At 41.4% G+C, this 18,348-nt stretch overlaps 1 protein-coding gene across 1 annotated transcript in view; it reads right to left on the bottom strand.

Annotated features, from left to right (window-relative positions):
• Positions 1-16,521, bottom strand: part of LOC132385312 (protein ITPRID2-like) — a 34,780-nt gene extending 18,259 nt beyond the window's left edge. Inside the window, exons 1-2 of the mRNA XM_059957331.1 lie at positions 16,217-16,521; positions 6,214-6,357 (exon numbers count right to left, since the gene is read on the bottom strand). Of these exons, the coding sequence (XP_059813314.1) occupies positions 6,214-6,346 (133 nt within the window). The 5' untranslated portion in view covers positions 6,347-6,357; positions 16,217-16,521. The remainder of the gene's footprint in view (positions 1-6,213; positions 6,358-16,216) is intronic.
• Positions 16,522-18,348: the final 1,827 nt, after the last annotated feature.

Below are 18,348 nucleotides of genomic sequence, written 5' to 3'. Positions count from 1 at the left end.
ACTCTGCACCCACTGGAGGATTTCCACATGCTTCTTTAAGTGTGGTTGGATTCAGTTTCCTATGGATGGTTTTGTCTAGAGATTTATCAGCTCCATTACTGGAATATTAAAACATGGCCACATGCTGCCCCTGCCAACTTTGGCTTCATAAACTTAGATTGTGATGATTACGTGGAGCCACAAGCATGAAAGGACTTCCACGCTTGGAAAGTTCTGAGATTCCTGACAGTTCCTCTGAATTTCAAGCAGCTATTGGTAATTCTCTGCAATCTAATCACAGCACTTAAAAGCACACACTCTGCTTCAGCTCTTAAAGGTATATTCTCTTTGGCGGCCAGAATACTGTCAGAGATACCAATGGTGCCACGCATAAAGGAGAGACTGCAGATGAAGGAGCAAAGGCACAGGGTTTACAGAAAAGGAACACAACTATTGGTTGACAATATCGATGCTCAGAGAGAGACGCTGTTCACCATGGGTCTGGGAGTCCATCAAGGACTAGCATGACTGGCAATAGGTAGCAGGTATCCAGGTGTCAAGGTGTGGCTTCAAGGGGTAAAGAGGAAGGTAGAAAAAAATCATCTGATGAGATATGCAGAGGTGAGAGCCATAACAATGAAAAGCACTTCCATACACACAACCAAACACCTGGATCGCCACACACACACACATACACACCCCCTACAAACATGTACAATATACAGTACATACAGAGACACACACACTTTCTGACTCTATGACTCTATAAGTTAATCATGCACTGTGCCATGTGTGTCCCTGTGTTTACATGTGTATCTATTCATGTGTTGTATGTCTCTATGTGTGTATCCATCTGTCTGCTTTGTGCATGTGGCCATGTATCTATATCTGTATGTATTTAAAACTTTGACAAACTTCTATAGATGTGTGGTGGAGAATATATCGACCGGTTGCGTCACAGCCTGGTATGGAAACACCAATGCCCTTGAATGAAAAATCCTACAAGAAGTAGTGGATACAGCCCAGTCTATCACTGGTAAAGCCTTCCCCACAACTGAGCACATCAACATGAAAAGCTGTCACAGGAAAAAAGTGTCCATCATTAGGACATCCACTTCCAGGACATGTCCTCTTCTCACTGCTGTCATCAGGAAGAAGGTACAGAAGCCTCAGGACTCACACCACCAGGTTCAGGAACAGCTATCACCCCTCAACCATCAGGCTCTTGAACCAGAGGGGATAACTTCACTCAACTTCACTTGCTCCATCATTGAAATGTTCCCACAACCTATGGACTCACTTTCAAGGACTCTTCATCTCATGTTCACAATATTATTGTTTATTTATTTATTTTTTATTATTATTTCTTTATCTTTGTACTTTCACAGTTTGTTGTCTCCTGCACTCTGGCTGATTGCCCAAGTTGAGCAGTCTTTCATTGATTCTGTAATAGTTATTACTCTATAGATTTATTGAGTACGCCAACAAGAAAATGAATCGCATGGTTGTATATGGTGAAATACATATACTTTGGTATAAAGTTATGTTGAACTTTGAACTTTGTTCACATGTTTATGTGCATACTTATGCGTGTATGTGTGGATGGGCGGGTGTTTGTGTGTCTGTCTGTCATCTGTGTATGCGTGTATTTGTGTATGTCTGTGCATGTCTGATGCCATTGGGAAGGAGGTACAGGAGCCTCTGGTCACATACGCCAGGCTCAGGAACAATTATTACCCCTCAACCATCAGGTTCCTGAACCAAAGGGGATAATTTCACTCATCCTAACACAGAACTAATTCGCCAATTTATACAAGGGGTGATTGATGGGTTCGTGGCCTAAGGTAGAAGGAGTCAATTTTAGAAAACCTAGCACATTTATTTTTCCTACATTTACACACTTAATCCAGTGGTTGTGGAGCATATGGATCCCTTCTTTGTAGAATTGGCATCTTGGACCTCCAGAAGTGGTCCACAGCATGAGGTGATTGATATGTCTGTGGCCTAAGGTAGAAGGAGATGAGTTATTAACTTCAGACTTTCTGCATTTTCACAAAAAGAGTTGAACTGCACGTGCATATAACGAGAGCTGTATAACTCATCTCCTTCTACCTTAGGCCACAAACTTATCAATTACTCCTGCTGTGGACCACTTTACAAAGAAGGGATCCATATGCTCCATGACTGCTGGACCAAGTGTGTAAATGTAGGAGGGGACTATGTTGAAAAATAAGTGTGCTAGATTTTCTAAAATTGACTCCTTCTACCTTAGGTCACGAACTTATCAATCACCTCCGTAGACTCACTTTAATAAACTCTACAACTCATGCCCTCAGTCTTATTATGTTTTTCATTTTGTATTTGCACAATTTGTCATCTTTTGCACTTAGTGTAGTTTTTCATTGATTCTATTGTGTTTATGTATCTACTGTAAATGCCCACAAGAAAATGGATCTCAGGTTAGTATATGGTGATGTATATGGACTTCAACAATAAATTTACTTTAAACTTTTTCTACTTCCTATTTCCATCACCTGTAGGTTATTCCTCCATGTAAGAGTGGAAACAGAGAGAAGGTCTCTCTGTGAGAAAGAGCAAAACCAGTAACAGTCAAAAAAGAAAATCACCAAGGAATCCTACCAGGAAGTGCTTTTATGCACAGACCATTTGGTTGAGGCAAATAATATAAAGGCATTTTATGGGGAGGTTGGATGACTATATGAGGGAGAAGGGAATAGAGTATCATACTTATAGGTTTAAATGAAGGAAGATGGCTCAGGTTGAGTGTAAATGTTGGCATGGAGAAATTAGGCCAAATAGTCAGTTTATGGGTTTAAATCAAAACTGAACACTTCCTCATCGTGAGTTCAAGCCCCAGCCAAGGCAGCATGCTGTGTCCTTGAGCAAGGCACTTAACCATACATTGCTCCAGTCCACCCAGCTGAAAATGGGTACTGGCAAAATGCTGGAGTTAACCTCACGATAGACTGGCATCCTACTGGGGGGGAGGGGGGAAGTCTCATACTCCCAGTCACTTCAAGCCACAGAAACCACCATAAGCACTGGCCTGATGAGCCTATAAGGCTTGGGACAGACTTTAACTTTAACTTCCTCTGGCAGCTCATTCCATTTTTAAACATTCCTCTTCCCCCAGCCCCTGATTCCTTCCTACTCCTTGGGATCGATGCAGCTATTCTCCAAACTCATCCTTACTTTCTCCTTGGCTCCTCATGGGCCTCCCCAGACTCCAGTGAACTCCCTTGTAACCCTTTCCACGTTCTTCTAGTAGTTAGGCCCTCTCTCTCTGGAACTGGCCGTTGTTCAGATCTCTTGGTGGGTAAGGATCTTTAAAGAGATTAAGGTTACTGTAGCAGGGAGCTGGAAAGAAGTTAGTGTACAGTGGCAGCAAAAGGGGGAAGAAATTATTAAATTGAACAGCTAATTGAAGATAGAAATAGGAGGGCAGGTATAGGAGTTGATAGAATCCATTAGACTGAGTTGGTGCTCACTAGGGATATCAGCAGCAATAGGTATGGGACGAATCCATCTGTGCATCATCTGTTGTGGTGGTACTTGGTTCTCTGTCCGCAAAGCCCTAAACTCTAAAGATTTTACAGTATAGATGTCTATGAGTACCCTCACTACAGGGAGGTTATATGGTATCAAGACCTATCTAGTCTATGTGGTGAGTTTAGCTGCCAATACCCACTGTTTGAGTCGTGGGCCCCCTTGCTACCAAGGAGGAGATACTTCCGGCTAACAGAGTGGTTTAGACATAGTTTATTTTTAATGATACACATTTAAATTCAGACAATAATTCTTAACACACTTACAAAGGATTTCTAATTTATAAAATATTTACAAATTACAAGAGATTCACAAACTACAAAGGATTTCCAAATGCAGGTACAATTCTTATGAACTAGAAGAACATACTAATGAGTTGCAGCCAAACTAATTGTCCATCACAGAAACTGATGGCTGAGAAATGAATTCAAGTTTTTCTTTCAGTAACCTTGTCTTTCTATCATTCTCCTTGTCATTCCTTCTTGTTTGACCAATGCAGACAAGAGGCTTCCTGGTCACTTCACTTTGCCTCCAACTACATTCTAATCATTGCTTTCAATTTACATTAAGAACTGAAGACTGGTTCTTGTTTACAACAAAAAGCTGAGCAAAGAATATTTGTTTAAAGTTTAACTTTGTCACAATCAACTTTGGGAAGGTCATGGCACACTGCTCAAAAGCTGAGGTTAGCAATAAGCCTCTTGGACCCTGGAAAGTGAATATCCAGCACATCCTCTTTTGTCTGGTTCCACCTCACCTACCAGTCCCTCTCTTCCCTTCCCATCTGGCTCCATCTTCCTCCACCTCACCTGGATTCACCTATTACCAAACAGCACCTGTCTCACCCCTCCCTCTCACCTCTTCATACCGCCTATCTTCCCTCTGCACTCTCAGTCCTGTTGCAGAGTCCTGACCCAAAACACAGACCACTTCTTTGCCCCAACAGATGCTGCTTGGACCTCCGAGTAAGAGAGTAGGTGGAGGCTGAGAATTCTAAATAGAGGAATCACAGCCCTGCTTCCCCAATCCTTTCTCTCATCTTCAAAGCACAAGGTAGGAGACTGAGAAAACACATTCCATTTGGATGAATGAGCACAGTTGTCAACAACAGCCAAGTGGCTCAGCACCCCTCCAAAGGAAAGCAGTGCATTTGCTTGGCACTCAGTCCGTGACAGAACATCTTCACTACCACTAGTGTCCTGCAGACTTGAACATAGAACAGTATAATACAGTAGGGGCCTTTCAACCCATGATGTTGTCCTGACCTTTTGACCTACTCTAGGATTTATCTAACCCTTAATCCTCCATTTTTCATTCATCTATGTGCTTCTCCAAGAGTGTCTTAAGTGTTCCTAATATACCTGCCTCTGCCACTCCCAACAGTGTATTCCAGCAACTTAGCACTACCTGTGTGAGAAAAAATTATCTTTGACATCTCCCCTAAATCTTCCTCTACTCACTCTAAATGGATGTCCTCTGGTACTAGCCATTGCCCCCTGGGAAAAATACTCAGGATGTTGACTCTGTCTATGTCTCTCATAATATATATCTCTCAAGTAGCCTCTCATCCTCCTTTGCTCCAAAGAGAAAAGCCATAACTTGCTCAACCCTTCCTCATAAGACATGATCTCTAATCTAGGCAGCATCCTATTAAATTTCCTCTGCACCCTCTCTAAAGCTTCCACATCCAGCTTCCAATGAGCTGACCAGAATTGAACACAATATTCCAAGTGTGGTCTAACCAGGGTTTTATAGAGCTGCACTGTTGTGTACTATCTACGAAATTCACTGAATTAATTCAAGGAGTTCTTTCTATCTCCAAATCTGTCATCTCTGCCACTTAAAAGAACAAAGACATTATGGAATTGCAAATGGCACCACTTACAAGTTACCTATTAAGTCACATGACATCTTTATCAAACCAAGGTCAAAGTTGCCAAATCTTCTGTATGCAGTACCTTTAGCAGAAGGACCACAGTGGTTTAAGGAGGCTCACGACAGTGATCTCAAAGGTACCTACAGTACTGTGCAAAAATCTTAAGCACATATATAGTATATAGCTAGGGTGCCTAAGACTTTTGAATACTACTGTAGTAATTTTATGTATTGCACTGTCCAGTTGCCACAAAAATAAAACAAATTTCATGGCATATGATAAGCCTCATTCTGATATGGGTCTCTATTGTGGATTGAGAATGGAAAGGGAGCAGGGAGAGGGAAATCATGGTTGGGAAAAGGGGAAGGGAGGGGGGGGGGAGTGGGAAGCACCAGAGAGACATTCTGTAATGATCAATAAACCAATTGTTTGGAATCAAATGACCTTGCCTGGTGTCTCAGGGCTCAGTGTATCTGCACCTGCACCACACTCACCCTGCCGCTGGCACTCCTTCTCTGCCACCTGACCCACACCTCTCCCGCGGTACTCCACCCTCACCATTTCCAACATCTTTGTTTTCCTGCCAGATTTACAAACACACTCTCTGCTCAGTGTTGTTAAATACAGTACTGTGCAAAAGTCTTAGGCATCCTAACTACGTGTATGTGCCCAAGACCAATATCATAATATAATAAAATAAAAATGTCATCTAAGTGATCACCTGTTAGTGTGCTGTGCTGCGTAATGAGCAAGGGATCAAGCAAGGGACTAGTTGCCACTTGTGTTCTTACCTGCTCTGCAGCCTGTTCCTTTGAGGTTTTCTTCCACGTTCTGCCGCTGCCCTCTGCTCTGAGCCCAGGCTCTGCGTTTCCTGGAGATATTTTTGTCCCAAGAAGATTGGAGTTGAGGGGTTGAGCCCTCCATCGGGTTACCTTCTGCAAAGTCAACCAAGTAACAGCTCAAGATTCTGAGGTGCCGTTAATAATGTCAGAATGCCAAGATTATTTCCACCCAGTAACCTCCGCTAACCCTTTCTCTCAGCACTTTCCCTCTTTTTGCTGCTCGTCACCTCTCCCTGAGCTGCTTGTCCTTTTCTATCTGCTGCTTAGGCTCCACTTCTTGCATTTAATTCAGTCCAGTGCCACGGTCTCATATTTAAGGGCAGCAAATTATGAAGAATGAATCTGCTTTGCTAATTTGGGAAACTATATTAAAAACTGTGAGCAAAACAAGCAATGAGTAATGCTTAAAGAATTAGTACACACTTTATAACAGATACTGAATATATCCCTTTAAAGGACACATTTCCAACAGGAAAAGTGGTCCAGCTGTGACTAACCAGATATTAAATTCAATGAAAAGGCTTATATGGTTGTTAAAAATACTACTGTACATTACTGTGCGAAAGTCTTAGGCAAATATATACCTTATAGCTAGGGTGCCTAAGACTTTTGCACAGTACTGAGGTAATTTTACGTATTGCACTGTACTACTGAAAAAAACAAATTTCATGACACACATGAGTGATAATAAACCTGATTCTGATATGGGTCTCTATTGTGGACTGAGAGTGGGAAGGAGCCAGGGAGAGGGGAATCATGGTTGGGAAAAAGGGAAGGTTGAGGGGAGGGAGCGGGAAGCACCAGAGGGACATTCTGTAATGATCAGTAAACCAAGTGTTTGGAATCAAATGACCTTGCCTGGTGTCTCAGGGCTGAGTGTGGCTGTGCCTGCACCACCCCCCAGCCCTGGCACCCCTTCTCTGCCACCTGTCCCACACCCCTCCTATTGACGTTCCACCCTGGCCATTCCCAACATCCTTTCCTCCCACCAGATTTACAAACTTGCTCTCTGCTCCACATTGACAGATACAGTACTGTGAAAAAGTCTTAGGCACTTGAACTTTTAGACAGTACTGTAAATAAGCTAAACATTTCAAAATTCTGCAAAAGGGAATCAATATATTAACAAGAAAAGGGTAAGTAAAAAGGTAGTAATTTAGTGGAAAACATCTTGTGGCCTGCAGAAGTTTCTTTCAGATGTAAAATGGAAGAAAATACCAAGTGAACCTGAGTTCCTTATAGACTGAGGCATGGGAAACTACATTGGCAAAGAAATTAGACAAACACTTTGTATCTGAGTTCATGGAAGACTCAAAAAATCCTTGAAATATTTTCATGAACAATGCTATTGTTTAGAGGTCCTTGTATATAAATCAGTGAAAGTTCCTATACAGAATCAGCAAACAAGTAGATAGGCAAACAACATGGTAGCTCTTATTGCAAGTGGATTGAATGCGACAAAGGTTTATCAGATTGATTCATTGGATTTGTTCTCTAGGAAGAAATCAAACAGGGAAGTCTACAGTCTGTAGAATTTGGAAGAATAAGAGGTAATCTCACTGAAACCGAAGTGAGACAAGATAGATCGGCTCGTTGAGTGGTGTCACAACAACAACCTGGCACGATCTCAGTTAGACCAACGAACAGATTATGGACTTCAGGAAGGAGAAGCTGGAAGGTCATTAAGAGGTCATCGGAAAAGAGTGAGCAACTTCAAGTTCCTTGGCATGAACACCTTGGAGGATCAGTGCTGGACCTGTTACATCAACGCAATCAGGAAAAGTGCATGCCAGAAGCTATACTTTGTTAGAAGCTTAAGAAGATTTGGTATGTCACGACAGATTCTGAAAATATCTATCAATGGATAGTGGAGAGAATTCTGACTGGTTGCATCACAGCCTGGTATGGAGCCTCCAATACATAGGATTGCAGGTTGCTGTTGTGCCTCCTGCTGGAGGTTGTAGGCTCTGCCAGCTCCATCACAGATACAGCTCTCCCTGCCATTAAGGGCATCTTCATGATGCATTGCCTCAAGAAGGCAGCATCCATCATTAAGGACCCTCGCTATCTGGGACACACCCTCTTCTCATCACTACCATCAGGGAGGAGGTACTGGAGCCTGAAGATCCACACTCAGCTACTTAGGAGCAGTGTCTTCCACTCCGCCATCAAATTTCTGAATGGTCCATGAATCCACTAACACTACCTTGTAATTCCGTTTTATTTGCACTATTTATGTATTTTTATATAAATTGTTATGCCTTTGCACTATACTGCTGCCAAAATGCAACAAATTTCATGTCTTGTTGCAACACCAACAAATTACATTCAATTACATTTTGACTGTTTAACCCAGCCACCCCCAACCCCCACCCTCCTCCACCCCTCTCTCCCCCCAACCCCACTCCCCTCCACTAACCAACTGAATAGTAGTGCATACACAGACAGAGCATTCCTATTTTAACAGAAGATCTTTTAAGTTAGGTATTGAATGTGTCCACATTAGGATTGCGTTTGTCATGCATCATTTACTCTTGCTGATGATAATTCCAGGTAAGAAATGTCCAAAAAGCTCCAAAGCCAGTGAGTACTTGAAATATCATGAGGAGGCTTCCAATGCTGGACTACAATCTTCTTAGCTGCAGTCAGGCCTGCCAGCTAGACTTTGCGTGTTTTTTTCCGTAAGGGAAAGGTGGGAGTCATCATTTAGAAGATGTACAGTGGGGTCCATTGGTAATTGTACCCCCGTTACTTCTGTAAGAGTACTGATAACCTTCCCCCACAAACCAAAAACCCCTGGACATTCCCATACAACATGTATAAAAGAGCCAACGGTTCCGTGGGGGCAAAATGAGCAATATGGGTCAGGAACCAGTTCCATTTGATGTCTAATTCTCGGTGTTAGATATGCTCTATGACAAAATTTCAAGTGTATATACCAATGATTTGGGTTTTTCAAAGCACCGGCAGCATTATCCCAAATCGCATCCCAGTCTTAGTCTTGTCCCAATTCAGATATGTCCCTATCCCAGGCTTTCATTCCTGATGTGGGCATATATTTCTAGGAGTTTAATTTGTCATAGATATATGATACTAACTGTCTTGGAGCACTCTGTATCCAACTTAAAATGGGATGTCATTTAAATCTGACCCCCAGGGAACCTTGTAGGCTTTACAAGCTGATTTTACTCTAAAGTAGAAGAAAAGAGAGTGTTTATCAATATTATATCGAGATACCAGTTCTTGAAAGCTAAGGATAGCACTTGCCCCATTAATATCTTGAAGAGTGAAAATACCTTTATCCTCCCAAGTTCTGTTAGTGAATGGTTTCCCCCCAGATAAAAAATGATTATTGTTCCATAATGGAGATGATTTGCACCATATGCTTTTAAATTTTAGGAATTTTTCTGCTGCTCTTGTAGCATATGGGTTAAAATTGGACCATAATACAAATTACATTTTTGGTAGACATACCTATAAGGAGAAAGTCCTTTAAGCTTATTGGTGCTATTAGCTCTCGTTCTATATTTTTCCATGGTGAATCTTTATCCTCCTCCATCCAATAGCTAAGACTTTTTAATACAAATGCCCAGTGATACAGTTTAAAATTTGGACATGCCAATCCCCCATCCGACTTTTTGAATTGTAGAGTTGACCACTTTATATTGGGTCATTTACTGTTCCAAACATAGCATCGTAGTAAGGAGTCCAATTTTTGCCAATGTCCTGCTGGACGTGCAAGTGGGATCATTGAGCTGATAAAATTAATGCGGGGTAAGGTGTTCATTTTAATGACCGATATATGGGTTGGGACTGATGCTGGCAGATGTCTCCATTTATTAATATTTTCTTCTATTTTTCAAACTTAAAGAGTAATTTGTTTTAGCCACAGACAATAGGGAAGTATTAACTTTAATACCCAGGTAGAGGACCTCATTTGTAACCTTAATCTGGGGAGGGACAGACACCTTACTTTTATCTGTATTAATCAGCATCAGTGCTGATTTTAACAGATTAACTTTGTATTCTGAAAGAAATCCAAATTGCTCCAGTGTTTTTAAAACATAGGGGAGAGTTTGTTGAACATTTGCCATATGAGCTAGTGTGTCATCTGCATAAAGTGATATCGAGTGTGATGTTGTACCTATTGTAATAGGGGAGATCTGAGGAGGGTTTCTAATTAACTGTGCAAGCGGTTCAATAGATACAGTAAAAATTAAAGGGGACAAAGGGTCCCCTTGTCGTGTACCCCGTCCTATGTCAAATAACTCTGAGAAACCTCCTCCCACACATACCAGGGCTGAAGGATTAGCATACAGTGTTTGAATCATATTGATAAATTTATTGCCAAACTTAAATTCTTTTACAACTCTCCAAAGATATGGCTATTCAAGGTGATTGCACACTTTTTCAGCATCTAGAAGTAGCAGGCCACAGGCAGGCGGGATTTTATGTGTTGCACTCAGTATGTGTAAGAGCCGGCGAATATTATCGGTTGTGAGACATCCCCTGATAAAGCCTGTTTGTTCTGGGCTAATTATTTTCCCAACTATTGTCTCGAGTCTACTGGCTAAGACTTTGGAAAATATCTTGAGGTCAGCATTTATCAAGGAGATTGGACGGTGATTGGCACACTCCAAGGGGTCCTTACCGGGCTTAGGTATAACTGTGATCAGGGCTGTGTTTAGATCTCTATGGAAAGTGCCATTTCCAATAGCATAATTTAATGTTTCTAATTGTACTGGTCCAAGAATATCCCAAAGTGCTAGGTAAAGTTCCACAGGTATGCCATCTATACCTAGCGTACCGCCTCTGTTTGTAGCTTTGACTGCTTTAAGTAACTCATCCAGTTTAATAGAGCTAGGGTTTTGGTGTCCTCTAATGACAACATAGGGGGGTCCAATCCACTAAAAAAAAAATCAACTAAGTCATTCTCAGAAGGAACTGAGCAACTTATATACAGTTCTTTAAAGTAATTCTTGAATGTCTTGTTTATTTCCTGTTGAAGATATTTAGCACATCTAATCACTGGTACTGTATAGACCTTTTAGCTTCCTGTTGTTTGAGTATTAGTGCCAGAAGATGGCTCGGTCTGCTGCCTTCTGCATCATACTTATGTTTGGTTATATGGATCATATATTCTGCCCTGCTTCTTAATAAATCATTTAATCCTACTTGTTTTGAGCTCATTTTCTTTTGTTACGGTGTATCTCCTTTTGAGATCATTCCCCAAAACCTTACATTGTTCTTCTAGGGTGGAAATCTTTTGAAGCCGGCTTTTATGTAGGTGGGAACTGAACTATATGGCATTATTTCGTTTAAAAAAAAACCCTTGATGGAGGCCTAAACCACTGTCATATCCGAGACACTATTTTTAACTTAAATTTATAAATTCCATCAGTTTTGTTCTCAGTTGTGTCAGAAATTAGTCTTTTTTTTTTAAGAAGGGTGGAGTTAAATGACCTAGTAGCCTTATCTTTGATTTTGCCATAATTAAAAGTAGATATGACTGGGTTGTGATCAGGTAAATGTCTGGGCAAATATTCTATTGAATGTACCAAAGGCAACAAACCAGAGGATATAAGATTGTAATCTATCTGAGAGAAAGTTCTATGTCTTGTGGAGAAGGTGGTATAGTCTTTAGCAGATGGATTATGCACCCTCCACACATCAGTTAAATTTAAATCCAGTAGAAAAAGGTTAAGTGCTTTGGAAGCAGATTCTTGAGAGCTTGATACAGTTGAGGAAGATTTATCGGGTTATTGTTTACCAAAGCATTCATGTCCGAACCAAAATATAGTTGGTAATCACTTAACTTCAGTAATTGTGAGGTAATTGAGGGAAAAAAGTTCAACCTTGAATATAGTTGGGGCATATAGGCTGAATGGATGTACAGCAAAAAGCTAGACGTCCTTCATTGTCGGCGCCAGTCCTTTCAATTGATACATTAATACGTCTCATTAACACCATAACTCCTTTCATACAAGTACCATCAGTTGATGCCACAACAGGTTTATAAAAGCAGTTTTGAACCCTGGGAATATCATGTGTTTCCTGTAACAGCGCGATATCCATTTTCTTTCTGAGTAAGAAATCCAAAACCTTTGAACGGTTGCACGTTGAATTTAATCTTCTAACATTAAATGATACAGTAGTAAGATTTTCTAATTTATCCGTACTCATCTTCCCCTGGATCTGTTGTTGTAAGTTGGTGGTGGAGCCCTGAGTTACCCCCTTCCCATCAGCCCTCACATTCAACCCTTTACTTTGTAACATCTGAGTGTCAGGCTCTGAACATTAACCTCCCCCTCTAGCACCAACACATTAGAAAGGTAAAGTAATTCTCATAGACAATCATATTGAAGAGAAGGAAAAAAAACCTGGTCAAACCCATTAACTTATAAAATTAAAACTATTCCCGTCTCAAATATAGTAGAACACAATCAAGATACTGACAGCAGTTTTGCAGGAGACTGCCGTTTTAAAAGACCGTCGCTTAGCGACGACACCAGTAACGTCTCATCTCGCGCCCAAGAATATACTGGAAACATAACCCGAAATGAATATGTACAACTAAAGTTATTTCTTAAATCTTTTTATTAATTTTAAACATAAATGAAACATGAATAAAGTGTTTGAGAGTACATAAGTTTAAATAGACATTCAGATATAATAAAAATATAACCTCCCAAACTCGTAACATTGATGAATAAAGAAATAAAAAGAAAAGGACCCCAGAAAAAAACACTAGCCAACAAATATTAAGTACATATACAGTAGTGCCAATAACTCCAACCTCCAATTAATTAAGGATAATATAAGTAAGGTTTAGGAAGAGACAATTCAACTCATATGAAAATGTTCAATAAATGGTCTCTAAGTTTCTTCAAATTTAAACTAAAGTTATTTAGAACAAACTGCTGTTTTTCAGCTTCATTCTTGATGACATTTGAATATCACCTTAAAATGTAAAAGATAAAAAGTATATTCTAGGCAAAGTTATATCACCATGTTATCCTTGTACTAACAAGTTAACTGAGCCATTGCCTTAAAACTGACCTGCCACTCAGAAACAAAATGACCCCTTAATTAACGGAATACAAGAGTGCATCAAATGACTTTCCAATAAAATAACCAGAAAACTTCACACCTAGGACGTTAACTTGCCCATGCCTTTTAAATTGTGCATACAGGCTGGTCCAAGCTCTTAATCTTAATCTCCTCCTGAGGGGCGTGTGGACCAGAGCACATCTCATCTCAGAGCACCGATGACTTCAGAGCTTCTTTGGCTTCATCCGTCGAGTTAAATGACATCTCATGCCCTTGATATTCACTCTCAAAATCACCGGGTATATGGGGAACGGTTCAATCCCCTTCTGTTAAAGCTTAGCAGGGATCTCCCTGTATCCCTGCGTCGTACCGGGGCGAAGAACTGCAGCTGGGTGCCATCGGGGAGAGTAGGTTTGGCTTTCTTCGCGCCCTCCGGTCGGTGTGCCGTTGAAGCCTAAAAACAATCGTCCGCTGTCTAGAGGTGTTGTTGGAAAGTATTCTACGTGCTCTGTCCATCTCTGTGGGAATTCTTGAGCGCTGGAATACAATTAGGCAGCATCTCCTGAAGGTAGTCTCTCGGATCGTCGTCCACGGTGCCTGTCGGTAGGTTGACTAACCGTACATTGTTTCTCCTGGATCCGAGTTGTTTAATTTCTTCGGTATCTTAGTCACCTCCGCGGCAGGAGCTAGTATCTTGCTCATTCTTTCGTCAGCTAACCTAAATGTTGCCTATTTTGTTGAAGACTGTGCTAATATTTTTTTTAGCATGAATGCTCCTTTAACGACCGGGGAACGTTACGGTTCTCCGCCGAGAATATATGGCGTCGAGAGCCTTTTCCAGCAACTTCTTTAGCACGTGGGCTACCGTTTCTTGCAGAGATTCCATTTCCGTTACCATTTAATTAGCATAAATAGCTTAATTAGCATAGCCATTTCCTCAGATCAATCGCTAGCTTGGTGTCGCCTGCTGGTATCTTGTTTCTTTGTTGAATTTGGGTCTTTTTTTTTGAGGTCATGTCTTTAGTTAGATCTTTCTCCAACCCAAACTTGTAGTAAGACCATCTATAAGCCCTACAGAACGTGAAAAAGGAGGGTAATACGTCAGCGCTCCGTGCAGTGCTGCCATCTCACCTTGTGCCTCACCGGAAGTCCCAATAAATACAATTCTGATTTTGATTCTGAGATTTATTTAACAGCTTGAAAGAATAGGTACAGGCATGATGTTTCCCCAGTCTCAGCTGTTTCAAACTTGGGGCCATTGCCTTAAAAGAAGGGGTCAGTCATTCATGGCAAAGTTAAGAAAAAAAAAAATTCTTCACCCAGAGAATCTTTGAAATTCTTGACAGTCAAGGTCAATGGAGGCTCAGTCATCAGGTCCTTTAAAAACAGTCATTGCACCTCTCAATATACTGCAAATCAATTGAAGTAATGTAGAGATATAACCTCAGCCATGGTCTTCTTGAATGGAGAAGCAGGCTCAAGGGGCCAAATGATCTTCTGTTTCCTCTGTTTATTTGCTGATCTGCCTCCTTAGCTGCAATCTTCCTTTCCCAGGTGACTTCCTTTTCTCCCTGTTGATCTGCTATCAAACTGTCTCTATGCTATTCTCTACCTCTCTCTCTCTCTCTCCCCCCCCCCACTGCTCTTTTGTGATATACATAGAAAGGATTCTATTCTAAGGGGGTGCAGGAGCAGAGGGACTTGGTGGAATGGATGTAGAGGCTGTCCCTGGGTAATGAATTGGTTCCATTTTTATAGATGTCCATAAATCGATTCTGTCCATGTCGGAAACTACACAAAAAAAATCACTCACTGTAATAACCACATCTCCACAGTATTGTAATGAATAGCATCAACAGCTCACAAGACAGAACAGCTACTGGAAAAAGAAGATAGTTCTGCTGTTCATAGGAATGGACATATGTATTTGTATCAGGCATCTGAATTTAATATAATGTGAGATTTTTATAAGTAGAAGTGTCCATAATTCAGTCATTTGTGATCAGGGAATGGCCTGTACCAGTCATTGAAAGTGACAGGACAGAGGCAGCAGGTATGTTGGAACACCACCGCACGCAGCTTCTTCTCTAAGTCGCACACCATTCTGATTTGAAATTATATCATCGTCCTGGAACCCTCTACTCAACAGTACTGTGAGAGAACTTATGCCAAAAGCATTGCAGTGGTTCTAGAAAGCTGCTCACCATCACATTCTCAGAAGCAATAAGTGCTGGCCTTGCCAGTAATATATTCTTTATTTGGTAACAAGCCCTTCCGGCCCAACAAGCCTGTGTCACCCAAACACAACCAAAGTGACCAATTAAGCAGTACATTGTTGGAATGTGGGAGGAAACCAGATCACCCAGAGGGAAGCCACACAGTCAGACACTCCTTACAATATATTCCTTTCCAAAGATGCTGCCTGACCTGCTGAGTTCCTCCAGCATTTTGTGTGTGAAGCTCCCACATCCTTTATTCTCAGGCCTAGATCTTTTCTTTCTCCATTTTGCCTTCTCATTCTAAAAGTTTGGTATTCCAGAACACTTAATTTCCAACCTTCACTCATTTTGCTACAAAACCTTTATCATAGATATTCGATTGCACCTATCTACTCCAGCTGTGCCATCAGTTCATGCAGGTTATTATCAAAGCTGCATCTTTGAACAAAGACAAGGTCACCTTCATCCAGTTATGCAGGTTGGAGCCTATCTGTCCTGTTTAGTTTGATTAAAGTAGCATCTGTCTTTCTCTCATCAATAAAGCAGTTGCAGGCTTCCTATGTTTTGAGTAATGATATCTTTTACATAATTTAACCTTGTGGATCTTTTTTACCTTCTAATAACTAGGTGATAGCTTGAGCAAAACAGGCCTCTTTGTAATTCACTCAACATAATTCACTTACCTATATTTTACCCTCAGACTTGCACCGTCTTGAGAACATGTGGTTTCCTATCGTAGTCGGTTACCTCAGTTCGGAGGGACACAGGCTGGGCATCACAGCACCCACTGACAGTTTCCTCAAATTTCAACTAACTTTAAGCCTGGATTCTAAACAGGAAGAAGGAAGCTGAACAAGTTAGAAACCCTAACCGCTGCTGGTTAAACCATTTCCTGTGTGTGCCTCAACACAGACTCAAAACATCCGTACATGTAATTGAGCACGTTGGTTTTACTATCTGCTAAGTATCGCCTGCAAGCTGTAACGGAAGTCAATTGCAAACTATACAGCAAGAAATTGTGAGCCATGGAAAGATGGCCTAAAATTTTATTCTTTGCCGTTTACTTGAGAGCAACACGAATAAAAATTCTACTTACCTGAAACAGAGCAAAGCAACAACCCTTTCCAGTTGCTTTTGCAACAGAATGGACTGAGTCCTTACCTGACATGAATAGCTCTGGTGGAGTTGGAGCACTTCAGATGCAGGAAGTCCACCTAAACACACCCTTCATTATGTAATGACTTGTTATGCATGTGGTTAAGTAAAATTCAGGTTTTTTCTCAAACCTCACCTACCATTAGCTACTTACAAAACAAGCTGCCTTTCATAATGTTGCAGAGAGGAACAATTTAAAGGGCCAGTCATGTTCCAGGGACTTCTGGAATTTGCTGGACAACGGCTTGGAATCTCATCCTGAAACACTACCAAGTCCTTGGATGCTCCACTGCCTGTTTGGGACTTCACTTGGCAACCCTGCTTGGAATTTGAGCCCTATGTTTGGACTGGGTGCTTCCATTCTTAGAAATCTGGAGGGCCACTTCAGACTTTCTATGGCACATCCTTCAGATTCTTGCTCGCTGTGGTCATCAACACTCTGTGCTGAAGCCGACAGGACTTAAAGATGAAAGGTAGATAAGACTGACAGGGGACTTGTATTGACAAGCATCTTAGAACCTGAACCTCTTTACAAACCACGAGATACACAGTCTGCTGAGGGCCAGATCAGAGGCCTTCAAGAAAGTCACAAGAAGTCCAGGTGTGACCTCTGGAAAGCCATCTCAGGGGCAAAGTGGCAATTCCAGACTCAACTTAGATCAATGAAGGATGCTTGACTGTTCTGGCAGGGCTTGAATACTATCACCTCTTATAAAGTTAAATCAAGGGAGAGGGCTTCACTTCCAGATTAACTAAATGATTTCTATGCTCACTTTGCCTGTTGAAACATGGAGGAACCATCACAAACTTTCACAGCCCCCAAAGACTCTGTGATTACAGTCTCTGAGGCCGATGTGAGAACATCTTTCAGGAGGATGAACCCACGACAAGCATCCAGCCTAGATGTAGTCCCTGGCCAGGTACTAAAACCTGGGCTGATCAACTGGTTGGAGTGTTTGCTGAAATCTTTAACCTGTTGCTTTGGCAGTCTGAGGTACCCACCAGCTTCAGTTTGCATGTTTCAGTTATACCAGTGCCTAAGAAGAACATAGTAGCTTGCCTCAATGACTATCATCCAGTAGCATTTGTATCAACAGTGATGAAGTATTTCGAGAGGTTGGTGATGAAACATATTGACTCCTGCCTGAGAAGCAACTTGATCCACTCCAATTTGCCTACTGGAGCAACAGGTCCACAGAAAATGGCATCTCATTGGATCTCAGGATTCAATACCATCATCCCCTCAAAACTAATCAATAATCTTCAAGACCTGGGCCTCAATACCTCCTTAAGCAATTGGATCCTCAATTTTCTCACTTGCAGATCCTAGTCAGTTCAGATTGGTAAAGATATCTTCTCCATGATTTCCATCAACACAGGTGCACAACAGGGCTGTGTGCTTTGCCCCCTGCTCTACTCACTTTACTTTTATGACTGTGGCTAAGCACAGTTCCAGTGCCATTTTCAGGTTTGCTGATGATACCACTGTTGTAGGCCGAATCAAAGGTGGTGATGAATCAGCATATAGGAGGGAGATTGAAAATCTGGCTGTGTGGTGCCACAACCACAACCTCTTACTGAATGAAAGCAAGACTAAGGAGTTGATTGTTGACTGCAGGAGAAGAAAACCAGGGATCCATGAGCCAGTCCTCATCAGAGG

Source organism: Hypanus sabinus, chromosome X2, assembly GCF_030144855.1.
Source record: "Hypanus sabinus isolate sHypSab1 chromosome X2, sHypSab1.hap1, whole genome shotgun sequence".
NCBI classification, from domain to species: domain Eukaryota; kingdom Metazoa; phylum Chordata; class Chondrichthyes; order Myliobatiformes; family Dasyatidae; genus Hypanus; species Hypanus sabinus.
Note: the sequence above shows the minus strand (reverse complement) of the source record. Positions and strands in the feature narration are given on the sequence as shown.